Source organism: Sphaerodactylus townsendi, linkage group LG07 (genome assembly GCF_021028975.2).
Source record: "Sphaerodactylus townsendi isolate TG3544 linkage group LG07, MPM_Stown_v2.3, whole genome shotgun sequence".
NCBI lineage: Eukaryota > Metazoa > Chordata > Lepidosauria > Squamata > Sphaerodactylidae > Sphaerodactylus > Sphaerodactylus townsendi.
The window spans coordinates 32958861-32972732 of NC_059431.1; the positions used below are offsets into that span (position 1 = coordinate 32958861).

At 40.1% G+C, this 13872-nt stretch overlaps 1 protein-coding gene across 4 annotated transcripts in view; it reads right to left on the minus strand.

Annotated features, from left to right (window-relative positions):
* The window catches only part of ADAMTS6 (ADAM metallopeptidase with thrombospondin type 1 motif 6), a 163040-nt gene that overhangs the window by 134952 nt on the left and 14216 nt on the right, over positions 1-13872 (minus strand). For 3 of the 4 annotated variants that reach the window (XM_048503479.1, XM_048503477.1, XM_048503478.1), the window contains exons 2-3: positions 12049-12394; positions 10805-11172 (exon numbers count right to left, since the gene is read on the minus strand). The exons of the other annotated variant lie outside the window; for it this stretch is intronic. In XM_048503479.1, the coding sequence (XP_048359436.1) occupies positions 10805-11172; positions 12049-12145 (465 nt within the window). In that variant the 5' untranslated portion in view covers positions 12146-12394. The remainder of the gene's footprint in view (positions 1-10804; positions 11173-12048; positions 12395-13872) is intronic. 4 annotated transcript variants of the gene reach the window in all.

Below are 13872 nucleotides of genomic sequence, written 5' to 3' on the forward strand. Positions count from 1 at the left end.
TTCAGACATCACAAATTAGCTTCCTTATGATAAAAACATCCCAGAAAGTGGTGGTTGTGGGTTTTCCAGGCTGTGTGGCCATGGTCTGGTAGATCTTGTTCCTAACGTTTCGCCTGCATCTGTGGCTGGCATCTTCAGAGGTGTATCACAGAGAGAAGTCTGTTATAACAGACTTATAACAGACTACTCTCTGTGATACACTTCTGAAGATGCCAGGGGAAGGGAAACACCCTCTTGGGTTGGGGTGTAGATCTACATGTGTTTAGATCTACGTTTGGGTTTATCTGTTTCTAAAGCAGTCTTTAGAACCACTATAAAATGGTAAAATTGTTTAGTGTAAAATTAGAAAATCCCACAAAACAAGTGGTCAGAGTAGGATTGCTGCTCTGTCAGTGGGAGGGTTGGGGACAGCATCGTGATAGAAAAGTTAAGAAGAAAAACAAGGCTTCATCTACTAACAAGAAATTAGAAGATGGTTAGTAGACAATGGTAATTCTAGGAATCTAGATTTTCTGGAGATTCCTAGCACTACCCTTGTCCCTTCCAGGATGCTTATGGTTAGAACTTCCTGTAAATACACAAGGCCTTCTTTTTCTTTTTAATTTTCTTCCCCAGGATGACCATGCCCCCCCCCCCAGATGACCCTAGTTTCTGTCCACTGATCAGGTGACAATACCAGGCAAGAGCCAAAATTACTTGGAGGTCTTCTACCATAAGCAGGCAAAAGGGAACCTTACGTCAGAGGGATGCTATAGTGCTAATAAAGCATCTAGGATACTGCAATTGTGTCTAAGACTACTTCCATTAAGGCGCACAAAAAACCGACAACTCTGCTGTAGCGGTAGCAGCAAGCTGCATATCAACATGTCAGAATGGCATCCATTTGTGCTATCCCTGCCCTATCCCTTTCCCTGTTGCATCAGCGTTCAACTGTTGAAATGACAATGATGACATTGATCCTCCTGCACCCTTTTCCTCATTTTCTTCTTCCCAGCTGAGCCAACAATGTAAAGGTATATCTTGGCTCAACTGGGGAAATCAGAAAGCATCTTGAAGGGTTGAAAAGAGGGTGCAGATATGTGGAAAGTTGCTCCACTGCTTCCCTGTACTGACTGCAGGCAGAACATCCGCATAGATGCACATGGCCTGCAGCCACCCACTGTTTCCCTGATGAACTCGATTAAACAAAGTGTTTTTTTTTAATCCATCTCATTGGGGGAAAAGGTCAGGAGCCACACACTGTGTCAACATTCCCTGATACAGTGGGGACATCTCTCTGCCCACACAGGGAATCCCTTTGTGAAAGCAGCTTGAGGTAGATATTTTGAAAGCCAACAGTCCAAATAAAGAAAAAAAATGGAAACTTTTTAGGAGTAGGTGACTCAATGATCGCACACCTACATTAAAAAAAAAACTCTTGGGGCCATGCAAAGTTTGACATATAGAACTCTCTGGTGATAGCGCATGTTGGTGACCTGGAACCAACAATGCTAATGACATCACTCTGATAAAATGAAATGCAAGCACGCTTCTTAGAGATCACGGGAGATGAACCAAATATTCTACTCCAAAAAGATGAACACCTGGGATTCCTAAAAGAAGCATCCAGAATTTATGAACACCAATTTATGAGTTTGGCAGTGAAATAGAGTAAGATATAGTAACTGCTGTTAAGATCTTGATTCCAGTCCCGTCAAATCAGTGTCTTGATTGCCTCTTTCCACCCTTAGAGGAAAGAGAAGTTATTCTAGAACTGTGGTCAGCAACCTTTACTATTAAAAGAGCCATTTTCCCCCTCCCTTAAGAAAAAAACTGTCTGCAGCCACAAAACATATTTGAGTCTTATTATGAAGGTAATACAGCCTATTAAGTTTAAATTAGCCTATCAACATTAGTGTTAGGTCTAATTGAGCATTAATTAATGTTTGACAGGTGGCTATACTCTGCAATACACTTATTATGATTATTTGGTACTTTGCATTTCAATTACAAAACTACCGCGTTATGTTGCATTTCTGACTGGCCTGTGAGCCATAATAATGACAGTCTGACCAGTAATACAGTCAAGATAGTGTTGCAAATACTTCTTTATACAGCACATAATAAAGAAATCCATCAGCACAAAACACATTGATTATCATCAACACATAAAAAGGGAGTTAGACAAACTCATGGAGAGGTACTCTATTAGCCATGTCAGCTAAACAGAGCCTCCAGGTTCACAGGCAATTCCTCTGAGCATCAACTACTGGAGAAATGCTGCAAGGGAAGGCAAATGTAAGATTCCTTTACGTAGATGGACCTTGATCCGATGTAGTAAAGCTTTTCTCACATATGGCCAATCCCATTTGCCTACATGCATTGAAAAGGGCAAGGGGGAAAGAAATAACAGCCATCCCAAAGGATAAATACCCCCCCTCTAGCCCCAGTCCCTTTTATACCTCAAGTCCAGCCTTTATCCTACAGTTGCTGCCTCAACTATCAATCCACACAATATCCTGGAGCCAACCACCCTCCTGCCTGGCAGATGCCTCTGCTTAATCCTGTTCTCCACAGCAGTTTCGGTCGCTGAGCTCTCCTTTCTCACCAGCTAGCCACTTCTTCTGTCTTTTTGGCCCTCTTTCCCTTGGGCCAGATAGCCTTGTTTACTTTTCTGGCAAAGCTGCACACATTCTAGACAGCCTGGTTTTGTGGGGATTGCACTGGACCCACCCAGAAAGGATGGTCCAGGGGCTGTGGGCAACAGGAGTAGGGGAGGAACATGGCACCCTTCTGGCACATGGCATTTCTGACACATGACAGCAGGAAGAAGCAGAATGAAAGTGTGTTGATGGCCAACAGAACTGGCTCAAGTGGCAACCCCCCCCCCCCAAACCAAGAGAAGCATGGGAGCAGAGCGACCACCAGCTGTCATGGCTGCAGCCCACAGTGCTCCTAATGACATTGCCAAACAGCTGGTCAGTGGCTACAGCTCTTGGGTTTGGGGCTCCTGCCCAGCCCCACAGCCTCTGTAGGCTGTCAGTCACTGGCCTCCATGTCAGGCCATGCCTACTGTGCTGATTTGCCTGGCCAGTGGCCTGCTTGGGTAGAGAACCACTGTAGCGTGGCAAAAGAGCAGCAAGCAGTTCCAGAGCCACAGGCTGCAGACCACCTGTCAGGGTCTGTTCCCCACCCCCCCCCGTGTCTGACAGTGAGGATGATGGCCTGTTATGCCAGTCTTTTGACTCCAACGGAGGTGAGACACCTGAAGCCAGACCCGGCAGCAGTGACTCATTGGAGGATGAGGAACCAGCTGCGGCCACACCAGCCTCTGACGGCCTTTCAGAACCAGGGCCAGCTCAGCAAGCACCCCCAGAACAGTCCCAGAGCTCACCTCCAGCCCCCACAGCTTGCAGTCCTCCTAGTTCCCCTACCCCACTAGAGCAGCACCGGCAACGGCTGCGGCGGGACCTGACAGAGCGACGGCGATCAGCCAAACTGGCTGCTTGCAAAATGTGAGTGCTCACAGACTTGGCTCTCTAAGCAAGATGTGAGTGCTCACAGCAGAGTGCTCCCTGAAGCATGGCAATTATTCCCACATGGATAAAAAGGGCTGGTTGCTGCTTCTTGCCTTTGCAGGCAACAATAGCTGCCCTGCTCTGAACCTTGTGTTAGACCTGACTTTTGGATTACAACTCTGCTTGTGGACTTACTTTGTATGAACTATACTAACCTTGTTTTGCTGAACTTGTGGGCTTACTTTTGTGCACTGTACTGACCTTGTGTTGCTGAACTTGTGGACTTACTTTGTGTGGACTTTGTTGAGCTGTTCTTGAGGACTTAGTTTGTGTGGACCTGGCTGCACCAACGGAGCGGTGAGCTTCTGTAAGTTTCTTTGCCCAACTTGTATCAAGTAAAGCTGTGAGTTTCTTTGCCTATCAAGTAAAGCTGTGAATGTTCACTACACCGTGCCTTGTGCTTCCTTTGTGGCCAGCTCGTGACACCCCCATTCTAGAGGGTTAAAACAGCACAACAGAGGAAGTTTAACTGTACTGAATGATTAACAAGACCCACTGATATGTAACAATGTTATGCCTAAAGGAGTCTGGTTGAAGTAGATATCTGGAGACAATTAAAAAACATTTCTGAGTAGTAAAAGCAAAGTCAAAAAATAGGCTTTGAAACTTATTCACTGCAGTTGGAGACTGAAACATACTTGGGATCTGATTTAGCGAATGAGCAGCATACTATTTATTACTACTGCTGCAGCTGCCAATGTGATGCAAAACAAGGTCGAGCATGGTGGCTATGGCTCAGTGATAGAGCATCTAATCTGCATGGAAAAGGCCCCAGGTCCAATTTCCACTCTCTTCAATTAAAAGGATCACGTCATAGGTAATATGAAAAAATCTCCCTTGAGAAGCTGGACAACTACTGCCATTCAGATTAACTTTGACAGATGAATAGTCTGCTCAGTGTCAGACAGTTTCAAATGTTCATGAAAGAAGTGACTATAAGAAAAGAACCAGAAAGTCCCAGGGACTGCTCTCTTGTTATCCTCTTGTCTTGAGAACTCATTAATTAGTTTTAATTTTAATAATTAGTTTTAGTTTTAATAATTAATAATATAATAATTTTCAGTCTCCATGTGAAATTTGGGGTTATTGATGGTAGCTGAAAAGACTTAAATAATTTGTATATGGAGCATTTTGAACAGTCTAAGGTGTATAACAGAAGACTTAATCTAATATTTCCATCCAATTAATCTACACTTTAAAAGTGTAATGAATTTAAGACAATCTGATCTCTAAGAACAAATCTAATTGTGCTACTGGTAAATAAATCCTTTGACACAGGAGAAAACAACTCACTTTAACTAGTTTGAGCAGTCTCTTATTCGATTTTACAATCTTTTGTCAGTTCACAGGATCTCACCATAAGGATGTTTATTTGATTATGATAAAGTAAAAAATCCTTATTCAGAATCAGTAATGTAGTTGGGACAAATTTGACTGCAATTGAAATTCCAATATAATTTATTCAGAAATAAACTCTCTCTTTTTTTCAAACCAATTTGTAAGAATTGCTGCTTTAGCCCTGTCAGGCCTCATGTCTCTGACAGATTCAAATGTTGCCAAATTTTCTATCTTCCATGCCACTAGATTCAGTTTACCAGGATTATGTTACTATTCTAAATATATGTTTCCAGGACTATAGCATAATCAATCATCTTTGCCATTGAAGCAAAACTGCTCCACTAGGCAAACAGATGGATTTGCCAAGTTGTACATTAGCATGAATGATGACAAACTCATGACAGATGCCTAGCTGTAAGAAGGTACTTGCCCTTAGCACCTTGAGTAATAGGTACAATGACATTTTCCATGTTCTGCTTGTATTATCTATTCCAACATCGGCACTGACAAAGTTACTATATCCAGCACAAGAAAGGCAAATGGACAATTACTCTTCATTTACATTCCAATTGCTCAAACCACTGATTTTTTACAAGCACAAGTTTCAGTCCTTAAAGTGAAAGTAATACTTCTTGGTCCGTCTATGCTAGGGCAAGATTTTGAGTTTAAAAATTGACACTTATTATAACAGTCACAGCTAGAAAACAGCTCTTTTCTTTCAAGGATGGTTGTGAGGATTACGTATGCCAATCACAGGCCCCCAAATTCTCTTTCTAGGGATATCTGTCTGACAGCTTTGAGGGAAAATATTTCCAGTTTCTACAGCAGCTTCCTCGTTTCGTTGTGTCAGGTCACCTTGATAGCATCTCCCCTCCCACAGCCATTAAATACTGATCTTCTCTTCACATGGGTAATTCTCCCAATATCCTATGTAAGGTAAAATCACTCAAACTTATCATTCCTTTTTGGTTGCTGATTGAAAGTACAGCACAAGGAGCACGAAGGGGAGAAAAGTAAATGAATCCCTAAGCTTAGTAAGCAGCCTGCCTGGACCCTCACAGAATGTCAGTTAATAACTGAATGTCACTTAATAACTGACTCATCTCCATGTACACCTCACCAATACTGGGATGCCTAACATTCTGTGAGCATGAAAGAAGCAGCCTGCCATGCTGGCAGGGGCTGATGGGAATTGTAGTCCTTGAACATCTGAAGAGCTGCAGGTTGCAGACCTCTGCACCAGCAGAATATGTCTGTCCTTTCCTTAGCGTATGTCAAAAGCTAGCAACCCTACTATGAATATTCAAGAAGTAATTGAGCAAAGATAGAACATCAACAACAAACTATGTTTTTATCTTAACAACATCCCAAAGAGCAGACACACACTCTGATAATACCCATTTAAAAATGCATCCAACCAGAATTTATCCTGTGCCTATAATTTAACAAGTTCATCTAACCAGAACTTTATCCTGTGCCTATAATTAAACAAACACCAAAGGCCAAAATAAGTTTGTGTTTGCAGTCTGGAGAACAGAAAAAGAATCACTAAAATCAAGCTTACTGTTGCTCTCAACCCAATGACATCTGAAGAAATATCCATTATTAATTACAACCTATTGAATTTCACTAGGTGAATTACATCATAACAATAATAATGTTAATTAATCCTCTCTTGTCTCATAAATACATTAGAGAGGCAAGTAAGTATATTCTGCCAAATACAGTGATCAGAAGGAGCAACAAGAGCAACCAAGGCTCCAGTATTATATATACTATGGAAAACCACTCAGTTTAAAATCAAAATATAGCTGGCAAAAACTGTGGAGATCTGAGCTCTAGCAAGCTGATTAAAATCAGAAATAAAATGACATTCAGTGCTTTAAACATAGGCATGCTAAATGGCTGCTACATGAAAGCTGTCTGAAAGGGTGCTTCTCTGTGGTGGCTGGAGAGAACAATCTAAGCTGTTTTGGATCCCCACTGGAGAGAAATATGGGGTATAAATGAAGTAAATATCATAAACAGCCATTTTTGTACCATTAGTTTTCATATAATTCTCCACAGCAGCCCCCCCAAAAAAAACCACCCTCACAGGAAAGATTTACAGGATGCAGAGCAGGGGCTGATAAGCTTGATTAGCTGTTGAATCTGAATGCCTCACTGTGTGAAACAGCTGTTTCAGGATGCAGTTTCAGTGTTTGCATATGGTGGTCATTTGGAGCAAAGCAAGTCTTATGACATGAATCAAAAAAACAAAAGTGGTTTGTTGGTGTTACAATGGACCCAAATCCTTTGAAAGCTGAGGCCACAGGAGAAAACTGATAGCCAAGTGTAAGCTAGTGGTATACATTTACTAAAAGACTGAATTTATAGTCAGTGCTTTCTCCAACCACAGCAAATTACATCCTTAAAGTGAACAAGCATGCTATCGAGGACAAAAATCCTTTCCTCTCCAGTATATTATATAGCACACCACTTAGACTATGAAATATCCAGAAAAGAAATACATCTTAATTAACATTCTTAACATAATTACCATTTAAAATCCTCTTGAAACTTTTATCTGCAGAAAAAAATAACTCTGGATATGTCTGTTGCATGTACCGGTATCTATCATTTATTAAAGATGAAGTGTATCTTTGGTACCTAGCAGTAAAAATCACAAACCAGTGTGTTCATTAACTAATCTCTCAAACACATATTCCATTCTTATTTCATGGAGCTCAGGGCAGCATTCATGGGATTATCTCACTTCATTTTCAAACTGTCCTGAAAGGTACTTTATATTGAGTGATTTGCTCAAAGTTACTCATTAAGTTTTATTGAAGGATTTCACAACTGGAATCAACTGGCAGTTGTGGGTTTTCCAGGCTGTATGGCCTGTATGGTCTGGTAGACTTAACTCCATTTTACCATGCAGAGCCTCTGAAGATGACAGCCACAGATGTGGGCAAAATGTTATGAGATACAATTACCACACCTTGGCCACACAGCACAGAAAACCCACAATAGTCAGTTACTCACTAAGCTTTGTGACTGAGCTAGGATTTAAAACTATGACTCCCCTTATCCAAATCCAAAATGACTATTCATTACACTACATTGGCTCTATCACTTGTTAAGAATCACAAACTAGTTCTGTGAGCCCAACTAAGCTATTGGTTTTAACAGCAGCCTCTCCCTCACACCATGCTATGTGAAACACTGGTTTTGAGATGGAAGGGGAATTCAGATCAGTTTTTGAAAAAGTATGGGAATAAGTTCTTCAAAGAAAAAAATTAACTGTCCACTGAGCTAACACAAGCCCAGTATGTCAGCTCTTTTTAGCTTATAAAGTCAAGAAAATAATCTTTCTTCTCCTTCTTCCTGTCAGATTGATCCACAGAAAATAACTAGGGCTCATTCCGCACGTGGAGAATAATGCACATTCAAATTGCTTTACAGTGCTCTTTGAAGCTGTGCGGAATAGCAAAATCCACTTACAAACAGTTGTGAAAGTGGTTTGAAAATGCATTATTTTGCGTGTGCGGAAGAGGCCTAGGTTTCTGGGTCACAGATTCTCAGTTTTTCATAGGCCTATGTAAAGCTCTGCAAGGGATAGGAAGGGAATATTGATCCTTTTAAGTATGCTGCTCTGAAGACTGTTGTGAATGACGATAAGCGACAGAAAACTCAGCAACTGGAACAAAGATCAGTTTAAAAAGGGACCTTCCAAAATTAACAAATTCAGGTCAATATTTCTACTACTGAAAAATTAACACAGTTTTCAGAAGATCAGTGCAAATTCTATTTGGTGCCTCGGCATGGAATAAAATCAACCTCCGAGTACCACGCATAACACACTTTAACATTTACTACAGTGAAGAGCAGCATGTTGGTTTCCAAACATGATGTTTGTTCTCTTTTATAATTGTATAACTGACTACTATATAGTCTATTTTGAGGTCTGAATTTATTTTACAACTATATAAGCCTTTTTCCATATCAGACTTACTGCTAAAATATCCCAGAGTCCCATCAACAAGCGTGTTCACCGCCCAGAGCCCTCAGGGGATGGGGCGGTATATAAATATGATAATAAATAAATAAATAAAACAAGCGGAAGCAAAAAAATACTGCTTTCGCTTGGACTTCGGTGGTGGTGGAAAATGTCATCAAACTGTAGTTGACTTATGGCGACACCCTAGGGTTTTCAAGACAACAGATGTTCATAAATGGTCTGTCATTGCCTGCCTCTGATAGCAACCCTAGAATTCACTGATGGTCTCTCTGTGTTTAGCAACTGTAGAATTCCATGATGGTCTGCCATTCAACTTTGCTAGCAGAGTTGATATTAAACCAAGAGATCTGTTTTCCCACACATTCTTTGCATTTGTAGGCCAAAGGATTTTGTCCTTAGCAACACCAAGAAATGTATTGCTATCAAGGAATTAACACTTAAGTGTGTCACAAGAGATTACCCCACTCCATCCACTAGTGAAACATGTTTTGATCCCTACAGTTTTTCCGCTATCTCTACATATAGCTACTACTCACATTCTAAATTAATGAACATAATGAATACATATTTACACAGTAGTTTCTGCAGCTGATTTCTAACCCATGACATTCTTAGCCAAGTATCATACTTTTATTTTAGTTTCTTGGGTTTAGTTTAGTTTCTTATCCCAGTTTCTTGCTTTCCAGGCTCCAGATGATGTTCTTTCAGCATAGTTAACACTCTATACTTGCCACCCATTTGATGCAGGAATTATAGATGTCCTTCCTTGACGATGGGTCAGTATTATATTCCCAAAGTACTCAAACAGAAGTGGATTTTTGTTGGCGGAAAATAGCACATCCACTTCAACTGTGATTGCCATGTGGAATGTAATATAACAAACAGGGACCTATTACCTATTGTAACAGCATCCCATGTCATGGGGCAGAAAGCAGCACATGCAGTGGCAGAAAGGAGCTCCCCATTATCAATAAGTATATACTAGGAGGGGCAAGATGCAGGCATGTGCCTCTTGCAGTGTTTGGTAAAAGCTACCCTACTTCACTGATTGCTGCTGACCCGTAACATGAAACAAAACTCCCCACCCACATAAGTTTGCAACTCTCAAAGGACGAACTTCTTTATAATGCTCTACAAATAGCATTGTACTCCCTCATGGCATGAGCTCATCACATCTTTTTAAACAGCTTTCAAAAACAGAAGCAAAGCCACTACTTTCTGAGTATCTTTTATTGTATTCTGTGCATTATTCTCCGGTGCTGGGGGTGTACATCTCCCTCTTGCTGCTGCTGCTGTTTTTTTAATAGAGTGGAATTACACACTTCCCCAAAGAGTACACTTAAACTTCAGTTCCACTTTTCAATTCAATTCAACCTTTAATGGCATACACAGTTCCACTTTTCAATAATGCACAGACTAGAAATTGCACAGTTGTCTTTAGGTATTTGTGGGGGGAACTGTACAAAGACTTCACTATTCATTGAACTATTATCTGGCCAGACCCTTAGAAGAACCCAAAGAATGAGGGGAACTGTGCTAACTAAAGCTTGGCTAGGTTGGTTAGGACACATTGACTCATTCCTGATAAAGCCAACATGCATATTTTTCATTGAAATAAACAGGACAAATTAGTCAGAACTGAAATCTCAATACCTTCAATGGGATATCCTATTCATGTTTATTTTAAAGTACATCCCACAAATGTCTGTGGGATTTACACTCAAGAAAGTGTGATTAATTTTTTCAAGCTCAGTATCAAAAACTTATTTGAGAGGGACAAGGATATGATTAGAAATCAAATAAGTAAGAATTATAGCACAGCTGCACCAGTCTAGATACAGGCTACTTATTTCTGTAAATGTTAAGAATCAAGAATATCAGCATGTCAAAACACATCTGCACTTACCAGACCATTGCAGTTGCTTAGTGCTACTTTAGTTGTACTATGATGGTCATGTAAATATCCCATGTAATGACAGTTGTCTAAAAAGTCATGCTTCCACTGAGGTCCGTCTTTCCCCCAGTATTCTACTGTGAAGTGTTTGGAGACCAGATCTGTGTTGAGAGTCAGGTTTAAATAAAAGTGCTTGCCATAGGCAGAAAGTTTAAAAAATAATTTAGATACTGCCAGTTCTTGGTCATAATGTTCAGTGCTCCTCTTCTTTCTCCGGGAGGGCTTAGCATTTTTCACAGTAAAGCTGAGGAAGGCTCCATTATGATCAACCCTTACTGGGATTGTTAGTTGGTAGTGTTCAAGGTAAGACAGGAATTCCTCTTTGAAACCACAAGGTAAATCAGTCCAAGATATGGGCATAAAAAAAAGAAGAAAATATAACAGGACAGAAGGAGTAGTACATTATCCACATTTTACTAAATCGAGCAATGTTAATCTACCTCAAATAGAAATTCTGCTCACGTATTCTAAATTTGATATTTATTTTGCCAGTTCTACTCTACCATGTGCACATTTCAGCCTGACAATGACAAGACATGAGCAATAGCATATTCACCTGCCAAAAAACAACTAATTTGCATAAAAGTAATCACGTCACAAACACTTGAATGTATAATCCAACACAAACTGATTTCAAGATGTGTAAACAAATGAAACCCTATGCTGGATTCCAGACCAGTGACTTGTTCCAATGGTCTGCTAAGGACAAACAAGCTTCAATCTATATAAACGTTTACCTTGCCAAAGAAAAGGCTATCATATTAGCTTCAATGAACGGCATTCATCTACAGGAGTATACCTGCTGTTCCCATTGAAATTAATGGGAGACGTGAACCTGCACACAAAAGTGTATGTATTGCAGTGCAGAGGGATCACAGATGAGTGTGTTAATGTACAATTATTGAAAATACACACATAGCAAGCAAGACATTTTTGGAGCATATGAATGATTCAAGTCACTCAAATGATGATTTTAATGGGGGGATTTTATTTTTTAGTAAATAATAAAGAATCAAAATATTCTGTTTGCTAATAAAATAAGCATATATTTTTAATTGTACTGCCTCGCAGAATAAACAAAAAATATACTTCATGAGTAAACTGTGAACTCTTACAATGAATAGTAACATCAGTTTAAAAAACTAAGGAATCAAAGTAAGCATTAATGACATTTGCTTAAAAAGTAGGATCCCTACCTTGAGAACTATATGAAAGCCTGTTGTCCCCGTGAAATTCTGACAAAACCATGTTTAAGCACAAAATCCAGGTCAACGTCTTCCACAAAATTTCCATAATTTAAAAGAAGTGGGGCTACCTATGCGCTGCACCTTTAGCTCCACTCCAAAATTGCACCATAACCAATATTTAATTTTTATTTCTTCAGGATTAGCTACTGGTGATTCCACTTCTTGACAGATATTTTGCAACAATCTGCTCTCTTTTCTATGTCTGCAGACATTTTCAGTCCATTTTTTTCCAAAAATTCCTTCACATGTCAATGAATTAAACTGAATAGCAACTGAATGTTGTCCATCTCTTTACCTGAAAAGCACAGAGAACATTGAAAGTCAGATCAGTAGAATGCTAGTCGTCCAGAAAATTTACTTGGTGCAATTTTATGCCACCTTTCCTCCAAGGAGCACATGGCCCCACACATGATTCTTGCCTCCTCCATCTTGCCTCCCCCTGATTCATCTTAGCCTCACAAAATAATGATGTAAGATTGGTGAGGCTGAGAGAAAGTGAGTGAGTTGCGATTGAGATTATCAAGAAGATAGGGTAGAGTTTACACATGTGGCACTTTAACACTTTTGTTTTGCATTGGTTGTCCAAGTATCATCCCAGTCACAGCCCTTAACTGTCCACTCTATGGTAGTGAGAAGACATCTCCTTACCAAAGAGTCTAAGAACTTTGCCAGATAGTTAATAGTCACAAATCTATGTCCTACATGAAGAGAACAGTACAGTTTTGGAAATGATCGAATCCTATCTTAAATTCCTCAAAGCTTCTGGAATGTCTGATGTCTAGTAAGGCTAATATAAAAGATGCCCACTCCATCACTGATTCCTTATAGAATGTTCTCCTCCCAGCAAGACCATACCCTTGTCTACTTGCCTGCCCACCCCAAAATAAGTATGAAGAAAGATTTCATGTTGCCAGGCCAGGATAGTCCCAGTGACAGATAGAAAAGGGATCCACATGTACCCTGTGTCAAGAGCTGGACCAGAAGAGATGAGCAGCCCCAGCCCAGTGCTGTGGCTGCAGACCCCCAAAGAGGTTTGCCAGTGGTGTGGGGAGGCTCAAAAAGTGAAAAGGCCTCCCCACTACCAAAAAGCCTCTATGGAACACAATAGACTTATGCCGCCCAAAAGGGGTCTGAATTTCTAGTCGCTGGCGTAACACTGCAAAATGGCCGGAAGGGAGCCGACTAAAGTCAACTCCTGTGCAAAAAAAAGAGAAACTGTGATAGAAATTAGTGAATAGACAGACATATGTGCACAGTCAACAAAAAGAGAAGAATTTCTAATAGTGAAGGATAAGAAGCTGGACTACATCCACAGTTAGAGACAAAGCAAAACCATTATCCAACATGATGCCAATATAACAGGATGAAGGATGTTTTTTCTCCAATACATGGAATTTATCAGTTGAAAGAAAAGATGTTTAAACTTTCCCTGTGTCATTTTCCCCCTGAAACATCACCATTTCCAATCTGCTGCCCTAGATGCGGGGGTATATATGCAAATTTTCTCCAATTGGGTAAAAATAGCAATTTTTGAGGGAGAAATTGCACAGGGGCCCTTTTTCTAGAAATCATAGCACCAGTAGTTGCAATCTGCAAAAGAAAATAATGATAAATAAAATGCTTGGAAATTTGGAAGCTAAATGCCAACTAGGGCACAATAGAGGTTAAATTGAAGTCTTCCAAGCTTCTTCTGGTATTTTCTTTTTCAAACAATACAAATATCTGACATCAAGATTTTGTTTTTTTGTAATCAATAGATTTGATTGTAATAAC